Below are 13,643 nucleotides of genomic sequence, written 5' to 3'. Positions count from 1 at the left end.
GAACTCCACTAAGGTCATCCAGGGGTTTCTAAAATGTTGGCAAGATGTAATGTCAGGTAGCCAGAGTTGGACGCAGACTTAGCTGTGTTTTGAGGCAGTGTCCAAAGTGCCAACAAGGACAAAGCTTATCACCAGCAGTTCCCCACATTTGTATAATGGTTGGGTAAGTCCTGGACTCGATCATGCTTTGACTATGTAGGCAATTTCATGGGCTCAATCTTCTTTGTTATTGTAGATGCCTACTCCAAGTAGCTGGACATGCATAAAGTTCATTAACCAAACACGGGGTCAACAATACAAAAACTGAGCATATCTTTTACTATACATACACCCTTAGAGATATTGGTCACAGAATAAGCCATTGTTTGACAGCATAGAATTTGAGCATTTTCTAAAGTCAAGTGGTATTCGTTTTATAAGGACAGCTCCATACCAACCATCAGCGAATGGTGTGCCGGAAAGAGCAGTCCAAACTTTGAAGGCAGCCATAAGAAACAGCCTACAGCTTCATTTGATACCAAACTGTCCTGGTTCCTATTTGATTAGATGATCACCCCTCATGCAACTATAGGGATCGCTCCAGCAAAGTTCCTAACTGGGGGAGAACTCCACAGCAGGTTAAATATGACATTCCTGGAAGGGAGGGCGAAGCTGCATCAGCAACGGCACTGCTACACAGAAAACTCTGTTATGCAAGGGAGACAGTTTTTTTTTAGATTAGATTAGATTCCCTACAGCATGGAAACAGGCCCTTCGGCCCAACAAGTCCACACCGACACTCTGAAGAGCAACCTACGCAGATCCATTTCCCTCACTAGTACATCTAACACTACGGGCAATTTACCAGGTCAATTCATCTAACCTCCACATCTTTGGACTGTGGGAGGAAACCACAGCACCCAGAGGAAACCCACGCAGACACGGGGAGAATGTGCAAACTCCACACAGACACTTGCCCAAGGTGGAAATTTAACTTGGGTCCCTGGCACTGTGAGGTAGCAGTGCTAACCACTGAGCCATCGTGACAAAGTTTGGTGGAAGAACCATGGAATTAGTTATGCATTTATAAATGGTTGAAGTGTCATCATTGTTGTAATGTGGTGGACACAGAAGTCAATATGCGTACAGCAAACAAAAAGTGCTGGAGGAACTCATCAGGTCAGGCAGCATCTGTGGAGAGAATAAAAATGTTTCGAGTGCAGTCTGACTCTTCTTCAGAACTGAAAGCTGTGGGAATTATTTTACACATGCATCTGACAGAGGAAGAGACCCAGTGCAAAAGAATAAGGGGTTGTTAATGGTGGAGAAAGAGAAAGAAATGTCAAATGGGCGTAAATGAAAATGTAAAAGGGGGAGAGAAGGGGTTCTTTCTATTAAGAGCAAAGTAAGTAAGGTACAAGCAAGGCTGTCAGGATGGGAAGAGAATGCAAGAAAAATGGATAAGAAACATAATGTGGTTTGTATTGAATTCAATATTGAGACCGTGGTGCTGTAAATTGCCTGAGCAGAAAATGAGATGTTGTGCCTGAAGCTTTCATAAGTTCCACAAGTCAAGTTGTGATAATGATCAGGTTATCTGTTTTAGTTAAAATGCTTATGGGATAAATGTTAGCGGAGACTCTAGACAGATTATGTGTGTTCTTCGAAACCCTGTCAAACTCTCTGGCGAGAAAATCTAGAACTAGGGGTTACTGTTTGAAAATAAAAAACTTTCTCCATTTCAGGCAGAGAGGGAGAATTTTTCATCTCTCACAGAGTTGTGAAACTTTGGAACTCTCTTCTTCAAATGGTGGTGGAGGTATTATTTTGAAATACTTTGAAGGCAGAGCTCGATAGCCTTGATAAGGAAAGAATCATTAGCTGCCATTTCCAGCAGGATGCCACCACCAGACAACTATTCCCCTGCCCTCCTCTCCCTTATCAGCTTTCCACAAGGACTCTTCCCTCCAGGACATCTTGACCCACTCCTCCTTCACTCCCAAGACCTCCCAACAGTCCCAGTGCACCTTCTTCTGCAACCACAGATGGTGTAACAACTGCCAACTTATTTTCACCCTCCTCAGTATCCAAGGGTCCAAACACACTTTCCTGATGAAGCAGCACTTTACCTGCACTTCAATCTAGTCTACTGTATTTCCTGCTCACAACGTGGTCTCCCTTACATTGGGGAAATGAACAGTAGACTGTGGGACTGCTTTGCAGAACACCTACACTCTGTCAGCAAAAGAGAGCCTGAGTTTCCAGTTGCCTGCCGTTTCAACACATCCCTATATTCCCTGGCCACCCTCTGCCTCAGGTTTGCTGCTGTGCTCCACTGAAGGTCAGCACAAGCTGGAAGAGCAGCACCTCATTTTTTGCTTGGGAATTCTACAGTCTTTTGGACTCTATATTGAGTTCAACAATTATAAGGGTTGAGCACACTTCCCCAAACCCCACATATCAGGCCTTTTAATCGCATTGTCTGCTATTACACATTATCCATTTTTGTCACTAATAGTCCCCATTAACAGCTATTAACTCTCCTTGGTTGACTGTTATCTATTCCTTTGTCCAACTGCTTTTCTCTCTCCTTGGGCTCCATCTCCACCGACTCTTCAATCCTTAGCCCCTACCCTCCATTTATATAAAAACCTTTTCCTAGCTTCCATTAGCTCTGAAGAAGAGTCACTGGATCGAAAATGTTAATTTTGCTTTCTCTGCCCAGATACTGCCAGACTTGCTGAGTTTTGCCAGTGACTTATGGTTTTTTTTTGTTTCAGATTTCCAGCATCTGCAGTTCTTTTATTATTTTTATGGAATAAAAATTTATCGCATAGGTGGCAAAGTGGAATTGAGATTAAAATTGGATCAGGTGTACCCTTACAGAATAGCATAGCAAATTCAAATGGCGTTATAGCCTACACTTAATTCACGTGTCTACCCACAAGGGCAGACAATGCCTCAGTTTAACATCTCACCTGAAAAGCAACATTTCTCACAGTTCGACACTGCCTCAATACTGCATATAGGTTTCATCTAGATTTAGTGTTCACATTGCTGAAGTAGGACTTGAAACCAAAACCTTCTGTCTCAGAGACTGGGGTGCTAACTAAAGTAGATAAAGCCCATTACTTTCAAGGAATGGCCAATCTTTGGCTTTTCATTACTGAGGATTCCATTCAGAGAATGGAACTCAAAATGTCTCAAAACCACTCATCCTTTGTTCGAATCACATGACTCACATCCAGAGAGATTGGACGAGTGTTCTCAATAAACAAATTTGATAAGTCTCATTGCCATCCAACACAATTGCTTACCACCAACTGGATACAACATAACCATTAAAATAAAAGGATTAGTATGTTTAAAAAAAACTCAAAACAACATTTACAAAAATCCATTCATTGTAATTATTAATAAGGTGGCTAAAATTATAACATGTTACAGCACAGAAAAACACGTGTCCCAACCAGTTGCTATCCACTCGAGCCTTCTCCCACTTTATATTATCTGAACATGTTATTGTTACTGTTTATTTCCTTCTCCCCACAATCCTGTCTCACTTCTTCTTAAATGCATCTTTACTATAAATTTCAATCGGTCTCAGGTAGTGAGTTTCATGTTCTGACCAATCTGTGGAAAGTTACTTCTGAATTCCCTCATGGCCTCTCGTTATGCTTTTCTCCACAATTGGATATATTCCACTTGGATTCACTCTGTCAAATCCTTTCACAATTTTAAAAGTCTCTTCTAGTTTTCAAGAAAATAGAGACCTTGAAATGTGTGCATTCCTGGTATCACCCTTGCAACATCTTTCCTGAACCCTTGCCTTTCGCTCTACCACCTTTTGATGACATAATGACCAGAAGTATGGTCTAACTAAGATTACAATCTCCCTACTTTTTGATTCTGTTCTTCTACAATTAAAACCTACTGCTAAATTTGCTATCTTTGATGCCCTTCCTCACCTACAACACAACCTTTCATGATTTATTTAGTTGCACTCCAAGATTTTGATGTTCTGAGTGACAAATGAATTAAACCCTCTTCCTGCCAAATGGACAATCTCACATTTACCTGCGTTGAACTTTATTTCATGATTATTTGCCCACAATGCAAGTTGATTAATGTCCTCCTGTATTTTGTTGCAGACATCGCTTCATATTGACCATGACTCCCCCCTCACCCATAAATTTGTCATCCAAACATTTGGAAATTGTGTTTTATTTTATCCCAATGTCCAAATCAATAATATACATTTTGAACATCAATGCTCTCAACACTAATGTTTGTGGAATGCCACTTACTACCTTCTGCCACTCTGAATAACCACCATTACTCTCATTCTCTGTTCTACTCATGAGGTCAGCCAATAATCCATTCTGCCAAATATTCTCTTGACTTCACATACCTTGACTGTTTTGATTAGTTAATGAAAGGGAACCTTAAATGAACTGCATTCAAGAAGATTCAAGAAGGCAGCTCACCATCACCTTCTCCTGCGTAATTAGAAATGGGCAATAAATGCTGACCCAGCCTGAAAAGCTCCATATTTCTGAAGGAATACAGAAATCGGACTTGAGGCCCTTTGAAAGTCCAGATAACATTCATCTGCTACATTATTATTGTTTACTTTCTTGGTCTCTCCTCAAAACAATTCAGTGAGATTGGCAAAACAAGAATTCTCCATTTGAAATGGTTGCTCAACAGTGTTGGCCATTTTATTTTCCTAAGCTTTTGTTCTCAGCTTTATCAAAGAAAATCAGGTTTACTCCACAGTTTATGCGAGATTTATGTCCGTCTTTATTGTCATTTTAAGTAGGTAATATTTTTATCACTAAGTATGTAAGTTAGCTCACTGAGCTGGAAGGTTTTTTTTCAGATGTTTCATCATCAGAACTAGGTAACACCATCAGTGAGAGTCTCCAGTGAAGCACCGGTGGTATGTCCCACATTTCTATTTATAGTTCTTGGTTTCTTAAGATGGGTGATGTCATTTCCGGTTTTTTTCCAAGGGATCTAAATCGATGTGTTTATTGATGGAGTTCTGGTTAGAATGCCATGCCGCTAATGTGCTGAAAACCTTGCAAAACATAAGGATAGATAAGTCCCCCGGGCCAGACGGGATATACCCTAGGTTACTACAGGTAGTGAGGGAAGTGATTGCTGCACCTTTTGCAATGATCTTTTGTCCTCACTGTGTCCTGGAGTAGTGCCAAATGATTGAAGTTTGGCAAATGTTATTCCCTTGTTCAAGAAAGGGAGTAGGGATAATCCTAGGAATTACAGACTAGGCAGTCTTACATCAGTGATGGGTAAAATATTGGAGAAGTTCAGAGAGACAGGATTTATGATTACTAGGAAAACCATGGTTTGATTAAAGATAGTCAGCGTGGCTTTATAAGGGGCAGGTCATGCCTCACAAACCTTATTGAATTCCTTGAGGATGTGACAAAACATGTTGATGAAGGTAGAGCAGTGGATGTGATGTACATAGATTTTAGCAAGGCATTTGATAATGCTCCCCATGGTAGGCTCATACAGAAAGTAAGGAAACATGGAATATACAGAAATCTGTCTGTCTGGATACAAAATTGGCTGGCCCATAGAAGACAGAGGGTGGTGGTAGAAAGTATTCAGCCTGAAGCTCGGTGACCAGTAGTGTTCTGCAAGGATCAATTCTGGGACCTCTGCTCTTTGTGATTTTTATAAATGATTTGAATGAGGAAGTGGAAGGGTGGGTTAGTAAGTTTGCTGATGACATGAAGGTTGGGAGAGTTGTGGATAGTGTGGAGAGCTGTTGTAGGTTGCAATGGGAAATTGACAGGATGCAGAACTGTGCTGAGAAGTGGCAGATGGAGTTCAACCTGTAAAAGTGGGAAGTGATTCGCTTTGGAAGATTGAATTTGAATGCAGAATACAAGGTTAAAGGCAGAACTCTTAGCAGGGTACAGGAACAAAGGAATCTGGGAGGCCATCTCCATAGATCCCTGAAGGTTGGCACCCAGGTTGATAGGGTTGTTAAGAGGGCGCATGGTGTGTTGGCTTTCATTAGCAGTAGGATTGAGTTTAAGAGCCGCGAGGTTATGCTGCAGCTATACAGAGTCCTTGTTAATGGGCGACACGGTGGCACAGTGGTTAGCACTGTTGCCTCACAGCGCCAGAGACCCGGGTTCAATTCCCGCCTCAGGCGACTGACTGTGTGGAGTTTGCACATTCTCCCCATGTCTGTGTGGGTTTCCTCCGGGTGCTCCGGTTTCCTCCCACAGTCCAAAGATGTGCAGGTCAGGTGAATTGGCCATGCTAAATTGCCCATAGTGTTAGGTAAGGGGTAAATACTGGGGTATGGGTGGGTTGTGCTTCGGCAGGTCGGCGTGGACTTGTTGGGCCGAAGGGCCTGTTTCCACACTGTCATGTAACTTAATCTAATCTAGACCACACATGGAATATTGTATTTAGTTCTAGTTGCCTCATCATAGAAAACATGAGAAAGCTTTAGAGAGAGTGTAGAGAAGATATACCAGGATGCTGCTTAGACTGGACGACATCTCTTATGAAGAAAGGTTGAGGAAGCGAGGGTTTTTCTCATTGGAGTGAAGAAGGATGAGAGGTGACTTGATAGAGGTGTACAAGTTGTTAAAGGCATAGGTAGAGTGGATAGCCAGGGACTTTTTCAATGATGAAGGGACATAATTTTAAGGCAATTGGAGAAAGATTTAGTGGAGATGTCAGAGGAAGGTTCTTTTCTCCAAGTGGTGGGTCCGTTGAATGCACTGGTACTAGAGTCAAATACATTGTGGACGTTTAAGTGACTCTTGGATAGACACATGGAAGTTAATACAATGAAGGGAATGAAGGTTAGTCTGACTTTAGAATAGGATAAAATGCTGGCACAATATCAAAGGCCGAAGGATCTCTACTGTGCTGTACTCTTCTACGTTCAATGAAGTGGTGTCTTCCAATCTATCTAAAAATATTACAAATGGGTTATATAATAGCTCAGTAAACCCAAATTATTGAGCTAGTGAGGCATCAGAGATGACAGCACATTCACGGCTTATTTGCTCTAGCAAAGATAGCCTGAAAGGGTTTCCCTTGATCTTGTTTGTGCTCCATACACACGTCAACAAATCCCGTGTCACGGAGAGTAGCCATGTATGGTTCAGGTGGCCATTTTGTATTCTTCAACAATCCAGCAGCAACAATCTTCCTTAGAACTTCCAGGCTTAAGGTGGTGACCATCAGTCCCCCTGTCAAATAAAGGATAAATACTCAATTTTCTGATAGGTTGTTTCTTGGAATTTAGGTGAAGAAGAATCTCAATATCAAGACCTTCTAGTGAAAAAGCAACCACACCAGTGGAATCAAAATGCTGTGGATTTTCCGAACTCACCTGGGCTTTTGTTTCCTGACCATCAAAAGTGGATGTGCCCTGAAACAAGGAGGGCCAATCAGAAGGCTTCCAGCAAGGGAGGTGCAGCAGGTTGTAAGGGAAGGTAAGCAAAAGAGAGAGGGATTCAATATGGAGATTCCTCTCTGCAAATGGGTCAAAATCTGATGAAAAAAAGATTCAGCAAACAGGCCACCAGTAATGAGTAGAAGATGGGGGAGGTTGGAGTCTCCTTCCAAGATGGCTCATGGCTGCTCCTGTACTCAGGGAGTAGGGGGAAGTTTCTGGGAGAGACCATCCTGGATTGCTGACCCATCGGATGACCACCTCCAGGCACCTAAACTGACTCCTGCTAGAAAGTTGCTTCCTTGAACTGGCTACTGTTAACGAGCTACCCACATGTGAAAGAGTGGCCCAGAGGCTGAATTGGCATGTCAGCCAGTAAGATACTTTATAGCTATTGCCCTCATTCCCTCTGGGGTGGTGGGGTGGGGAGCAAATATTCTGCCCTCTGGCTTGATTATTAAACTCTGGAAGAATCAGGATTGTGATCAGAAGGGTGTGGGATGTTGGGGGTGGGGAAGTACTGGCCTTTGGGTATGTGCCACCTGTTGTCCCTCCCTACCAGCTCATTGGAATAAGTTCCCTATACATGTGCACGCTGACACCTCAGAATTCAGGAGATTTCAATAAGTCAAGCAGCTTTCAACAGATTGCTACTGGTTCAGAAACCTGAGACATTCCTTCAGTGGAACGCGGTATTTCAGCTCACAGTTTTAAATGACGATCATGGGTCAGCTTCTGGCAATCTGCATTCAGAAACTGGAAGATCTCTGGGTAGGAGATTCCAATTACCACCAAAAAAGGAGACCCTTGAGCTTTTTGGCACATTGCCACCCAGTAACTAAATGTTATCTCCTCAGTCAGGCAGACTTGGAAATAATTCCTACTAATTACACCAACTTCCAGCTGCATGTGTTATGAAGAAGTTATGAAAAATCGAGTGAGAGTAGATTCAAAGTATTCAAAATCACAATGGGTCTGGTCAGAGTAAACAGGGAGAAAAAGGTTTCCATTTGTGAAAAGATCGAGAATGATAGGGCAACAATTGAAAGCAGTCGGCAAAAGAAGCAAAGATGACACTAGTATAAACATTTTCCATACAACAAGGAGTTAGGGTCTGGGTCAGAGTCTGAGAGTGCAGTGGACTTATACCAAGGCGTTCAAAACAAAAATGAGACAGTCACTGGAAAGGATTCTGGATTAGTGGTGCTGGAAGAGCACAGCAGTTCAGGCAGCATCCAAGTAGCTTCGAAATCGACGTTTCGGGCAAAAGCCCTTCATCAGGAATAAAGGCAGTGAGCCTGAAGCGTGGAGAGATAAGCTAGAGGAGGGTGGGGGTGGGGAGAAAGTAGCATAGAGTACAATGGGTGAGTGGGGAGGGGAAGAAGGTGATAGGTCAGGGAGGAGAGGGTGGAGTGGATAGGTGGAAAAGGAGATAGGCAGGTAGGACAAGTCTGGAGACGTCATGGGGACAGTGCTGAGCTGCAAGTTTAGAACTAGGGTGAGGTGGGGGAAGGGGAAATGATGAAACTGTTGAAGTCCACATTGATGACCTGGGGTTGAAGTGTTCCGAGGCGGAAGATGAGGCGTTCTTCCTCCAGGCGTCTGGTGGTGAGGGAGCGGCGGTGAAGGAGGCCCAGGACCTCCATGTCCTCGGCAGAGTGGGAGGGGGAGTTGAAATGTTGGGCCACGGGGCGGTGTCGTTGATTGGTGCGGGTGTCCTGGAGATGTTCCCTAAAGCGCTCTGCTAGGAGGCGCCCAGTCTCCCCAATGGAGAGGAGACCGCATCATCAAAGTTTTACTTGCACATCCACGAATATCATTTATTGTATCCGTTGCTCCCGATGCGTTCTCCTCTACATTGGGGAGACTAGGCGCCTCCGAGCAGAGCGCTTTAGGGACCATCTCCAGGACACCCGCACCAATCAACCACATCGCCCCGTGGCCCAACATTTCAACTCCCCCTCCCACTCTGCCGAGAACATGGAGGTCCTGGGCCTACTTTACTGCCGCTCCCTCACCACCAGATGCCTGGAGGAAGAATGCCTCATCTTCCGCTCGGAACACGTCAACCCCAGGGCATCAATGTGGACTTCAACAGTTTCCTCATTTCCCCTTCCCCCACCTCACCCTAGTTCTAAACTTCCAGCTCAGCACTGTCCCCATGACTTGTCTGGACTTGTCCTACCTGCCTATCTCCTTTTTCACCTATCCACTCCACCCTCTCCTCCCTGACCTATCACCTTCATCCCCTCCCCCACTCACCCATTGTACTCTATGCTACTTTCTCCCCACCCCCACCCTCCTCTAGCTTATCTCTCCATGCTTCAGGCTCACTGCCTTTATTCCTGATGAAGGGCTTTTGCCTGAAACGTCGATTTCGAAGGTACTCGGATGCTGCCTGAACTGCTGTGCTCTTCCAGCACCACTAATCCAGAATCTGGTTTCTAGCATCTGCAGTCATTGTTTTTACCTCAGTCACTGGAAAGGTAGAGTGTGCAGGGTTAAAGGGAGAAGGCAAGAGAGGAGCACAAAATAAAATGTTCATTTGGAGGGTGAGTGGAATGGGCTGAATAGCCTCCTATTGTGCTGTAATAATTCTGAGAAGTCCCGACATTTGCTTTAACCAGGTATCACCTGAACAGGTTGTCATGGAAGCATGTTGTTCAAAAAACAAGAAAGCTGCAGGGAGTGCTGCCAGGGCTGCATAGTTCACAGCACATTGGTCTGAATATTCCCGAGAGTGGCACCCACTGTCAGGATTTTCTCTTCCATTAATACTGTGCTCTGGATTTCTAGCTGGGAATTCTGATCCCAGCTGCACAGACAGGTAAGGCGTAGCTGAAATGAACACAGTCCCCCCCACCCTATAGGGCGGGATAGTCAAGGAAGGAGTCAAACCATGTCCCATTTTTCTGCAGTCAGTTGCTATGGTCTGAATGTGGGTTTAATCCCTGCAAAGTCTGAGGATACCACGAAGGATACTCCTCTCATTCCCTATCCTCCCCGAGGCATAGTGACCCTTAGGTTAAATTACCATTGGCCATCTCTTTCTCTGTAATAATAAAGCAGCTCTGTGGTCCTCTTGGACTAGAGTGACTTCTGAGAATTAAGTATCCAGCTTTGAGAGCTGCTGTTAAAGGGTTAAGTATGTGAGATCATTTGAAGGTGAGGTTGGCAGTTGAGATTTGTGAATCCAATACAAAGAGCTATGCAGTAAATTCACCAATATTCCTACCAAAACATGCAGCTGCTACAGATTAGGCAAAAATAACAGCTGTATACAAAAGATGTTGAGTAGATAATACAATTGGCAACTATGGAAGATTCAAGAAAGAATTGGAAAAGAACACTCATAGAGAAACAGAAAAAGGAGAAAGTGTAAAGGCTACATCTTCTTATTTCCTTTAGTTTTGGACACTGGACTAAAAATGAAGGTTGTTTGTGCAGCATGTACCTCAAAAACAAGAAAGCTGTAATAAGTACAGCCAGGACTCTACAATTAACTTTAATATGGTAGATTCAGGGAGGAATTGGAAAAGAATACAGATAGAGAGACCTAAACAGGGGGGAAATTAAATTGCGTAAAGACCCTATCCTATTATTTCCTTTAATTTTGGACTCTAGACTAAAAAGGAAGATCCTACTTTAAAGAAGACAGTTGTGACAAAGCTGATCCTTTAACAAGGTTATGCTGTCATTGGCTTTTTTTTCCCCAGAGAAGCCGTAAAAGCAGCAATTCCAAAAGGTCTGGTTTTAACTACTTGAGAATGCTTTCAATCTTTTGAAAATAAACTTATCTCCAATGAAAGGGAAGTGGTCAGTTCTCCCAGCTCAGCTTTTCTCTGCTTTGATTTGGTTTTAGCAGCCTGGCTGTTCACTGAAAGCAGTCAGTCAGTTTTGCAGCTGCTGGTCCAAGTAATAGCTACATGGAAGGTGTTCCAAGCTGAATCTCTCTCTCCTATAAGGCAGTGTTTGATTTTACATTTTTTGCCCACGGGTGTTTATAGGGATTGTTGGGAGTATTTGAAATTGCGTCATTAAGTTGGGATAATCTGTTGAGTTTTCGGATAGACTAAGTTCTTCTGTATTCAGTCTCTTTTGCTTGCATTTCATTTGGTAATCTTGCAAATAAATTATTTTGTTTAAAACTAAGTGGTTGGGCCAGTTGCATCACTCCTGGAATATCCACTTTACACCTGCTTAAAACAACTCGCAAAGTTAGGTCCAGGCTACTTTCTTGAAATATTTTGAGGGGGTCCGGCCTAGTCCAGAACACAGTACAAAGAGATAGTTTTAAAAAATCCAGTTTTCTGGAATACACTGTGTATTCCACATGATGTTGGAACATTGAGAGCTAAAGCAGACATCACAGAGCAAATGAATTCTGAACAAAAGCAAACTTTCTTGACAACGATACTCTGATTGGCTCCCAACCAGGTAACCATGCCGTGTGTGGGGAACAGAACCACCTGGCCAGCAAAGAGAAATCATCAAAAAAATCACACGGTCTCTCTCACCTGCGTGAAGGTAATAGAAAGTTCCGAATAATAGCTAGCGGCTTCCATATACCTTTATGTGTGAATCCCCTGTTAAAGAAGGAATAAAATATCTTCAAAAACAGTGAAAGGACAAATTCCAGGAATAGTGGGGTTTGATTTCCAGCAAACTACCCCGGTCAGTCATGACAATGGGCACAGGCATTACAGGCTGAGGTCTTCCTTCTCTAAGTATTGTTGATACTGTACTATTGACTGATTCTATAATTATTGGACTTGTCTTGGACTTTTAAAACATCTTCAGCCTCTCTCGGAAAATCTGGCTGCTGGTCAAAGTGGTGAGGGGGTGATCTCGATGGAAAGAGGGGTGTTGTAGAAGAGTCACTATAAATAATCCTTCTGTCCCTGATTGTTCTACTCAAAGCACACAAGTGGTCAGGGCCATGTTTAGCTATTGTAGTCTCTCTTTAAGTAAATCAGCATTTGACTACCAGGCTAATCAGTGACATGTCAATCAGGAGAGATTAGTTGATATGTGACCCCACCATTTCATCCTGACTGCAGCATTTCCCTTGAGGTTTAGGATTTTTCAGAATTGACCAGCTCAATACTCTACCTGGTTTCATAACTCGGTAAATCTCTCTGCATCCAGATTGCAGATCAGGCCAGAAGTAATAACAGTTGCAGTGAAATACTCTGTCCACCACGTTGTCTTCCAGAGGGATATGTTCCACACTGCCATGAAACAATGTCACCTTCCCGGTCTGAATATCAGGCTGCAACCTCCTGCTGGCTACACGGTACATGTATTCAGAGTATTCCAGCCCATAGAGCTTACCCTTCGGCAGCGTAAGGCGTTTAGCAGCTTCCTGCAGACCGAGCCCTGGTCCAAAGCCTAGTTCCAGCACCGCACTCTCAGGCTGAATGTCACACAGTTTGACAGCATTCACTTCCACCAATTTACCCTTCCCCTCTAAGAACTTTTTCACCATCCATCCCCAGGGGCCCTGCGTTGGTTTGCTCAGTTGTTTGGTGAGGTGATCGAACAGCATTGCTGCTGCTCACAGAGCTGCGAAAAGTTCCCCTTCCTGTTGCACAACGTGGAACCTCAGCCTTGCTGGATGATTGACAGCTTGGATGACGATACACTGTTATCCCAGCATCAGTTTACAAACAGACTGAGCCAGTCAGCTGGGCTGAGAGTGTGTACGTTAAGCTGTTGTTGTTCAGTGACAGTGCTGAGCAAACAGACTGAAAGCAGCCGGAGCACAGCGAGACTCAGAGAAAGGGGGGGAATGTTCTGAACAGTTCTGCTCCAACTCCTGGGCAGCTCAGAATCTCTGCGAGAGTTAAACATTGTTCTCACTGCAGCTCACAACAACAGAATGCAGACTGGTTCCCGTACTGTAAAGAGCCTGGTACAAGGCAACTATTTCCAACCTTCCTTTGCCTTGTAGGGATGAGCAGTAAACAAAACTTAAGGTATTGCAGAGGGAGGTGACCATGCATTTTCTTTTAATTACTCTCAGGATGTGGACAGTATTGGCTGGCCAGTATTTATCGACCATCCCTTGTTGCCCTTGAACTGACCATATTTCTGTGACTCTGGAGTCACATGTAGGCCAGATCACTTATGGACAGCAGATTTGCCTCTCAGAAAGTGATTCGTGAGCCAGATGGGGTTTTCTTACAATCAGCAACGGTTTCATTAT

General features: G+C 43.6%; 1 protein-coding gene across 1 annotated transcript; it reads right to left on the bottom strand.

Annotated features, from left to right (window-relative positions):
- Nucleotides 1-4,758: 4,758 nt before the first annotated feature.
- Nucleotides 4,759-13,164, bottom strand: LOC140467223 (uncharacterized methyltransferase YdaC-like). Its single transcript, XM_072563447.1, has 2 exons — nt 12,548-13,164; nt 4,759-7,229 (listed from the first exon to the last, which is right to left on the bottom strand). The coding sequence occupies exons 1-2, from the start codon at nt 12,981-12,983 to the stop codon at nt 7,030-7,032; spliced, it is 636 nt and encodes a 211-aa protein (XP_072419548.1). The 5' UTR covers nt 12,984-13,164; the 3' UTR covers nt 4,759-7,029.
- Between the last annotated feature and the right edge of the window lie 479 nt (nt 13,165-13,643).

The sequence above is a fragment of the Chiloscyllium punctatum genome, chromosome 45 (genome assembly GCF_047496795.1).
Source record: "Chiloscyllium punctatum isolate Juve2018m chromosome 45, sChiPun1.3, whole genome shotgun sequence".
Classification (NCBI taxonomy): Eukaryota; Metazoa; Chordata; class Chondrichthyes; order Orectolobiformes; family Hemiscylliidae; genus Chiloscyllium; species Chiloscyllium punctatum.
Note: the sequence above shows the minus strand (reverse complement) of the source record. Positions and strands in the feature narration are given on the sequence as shown.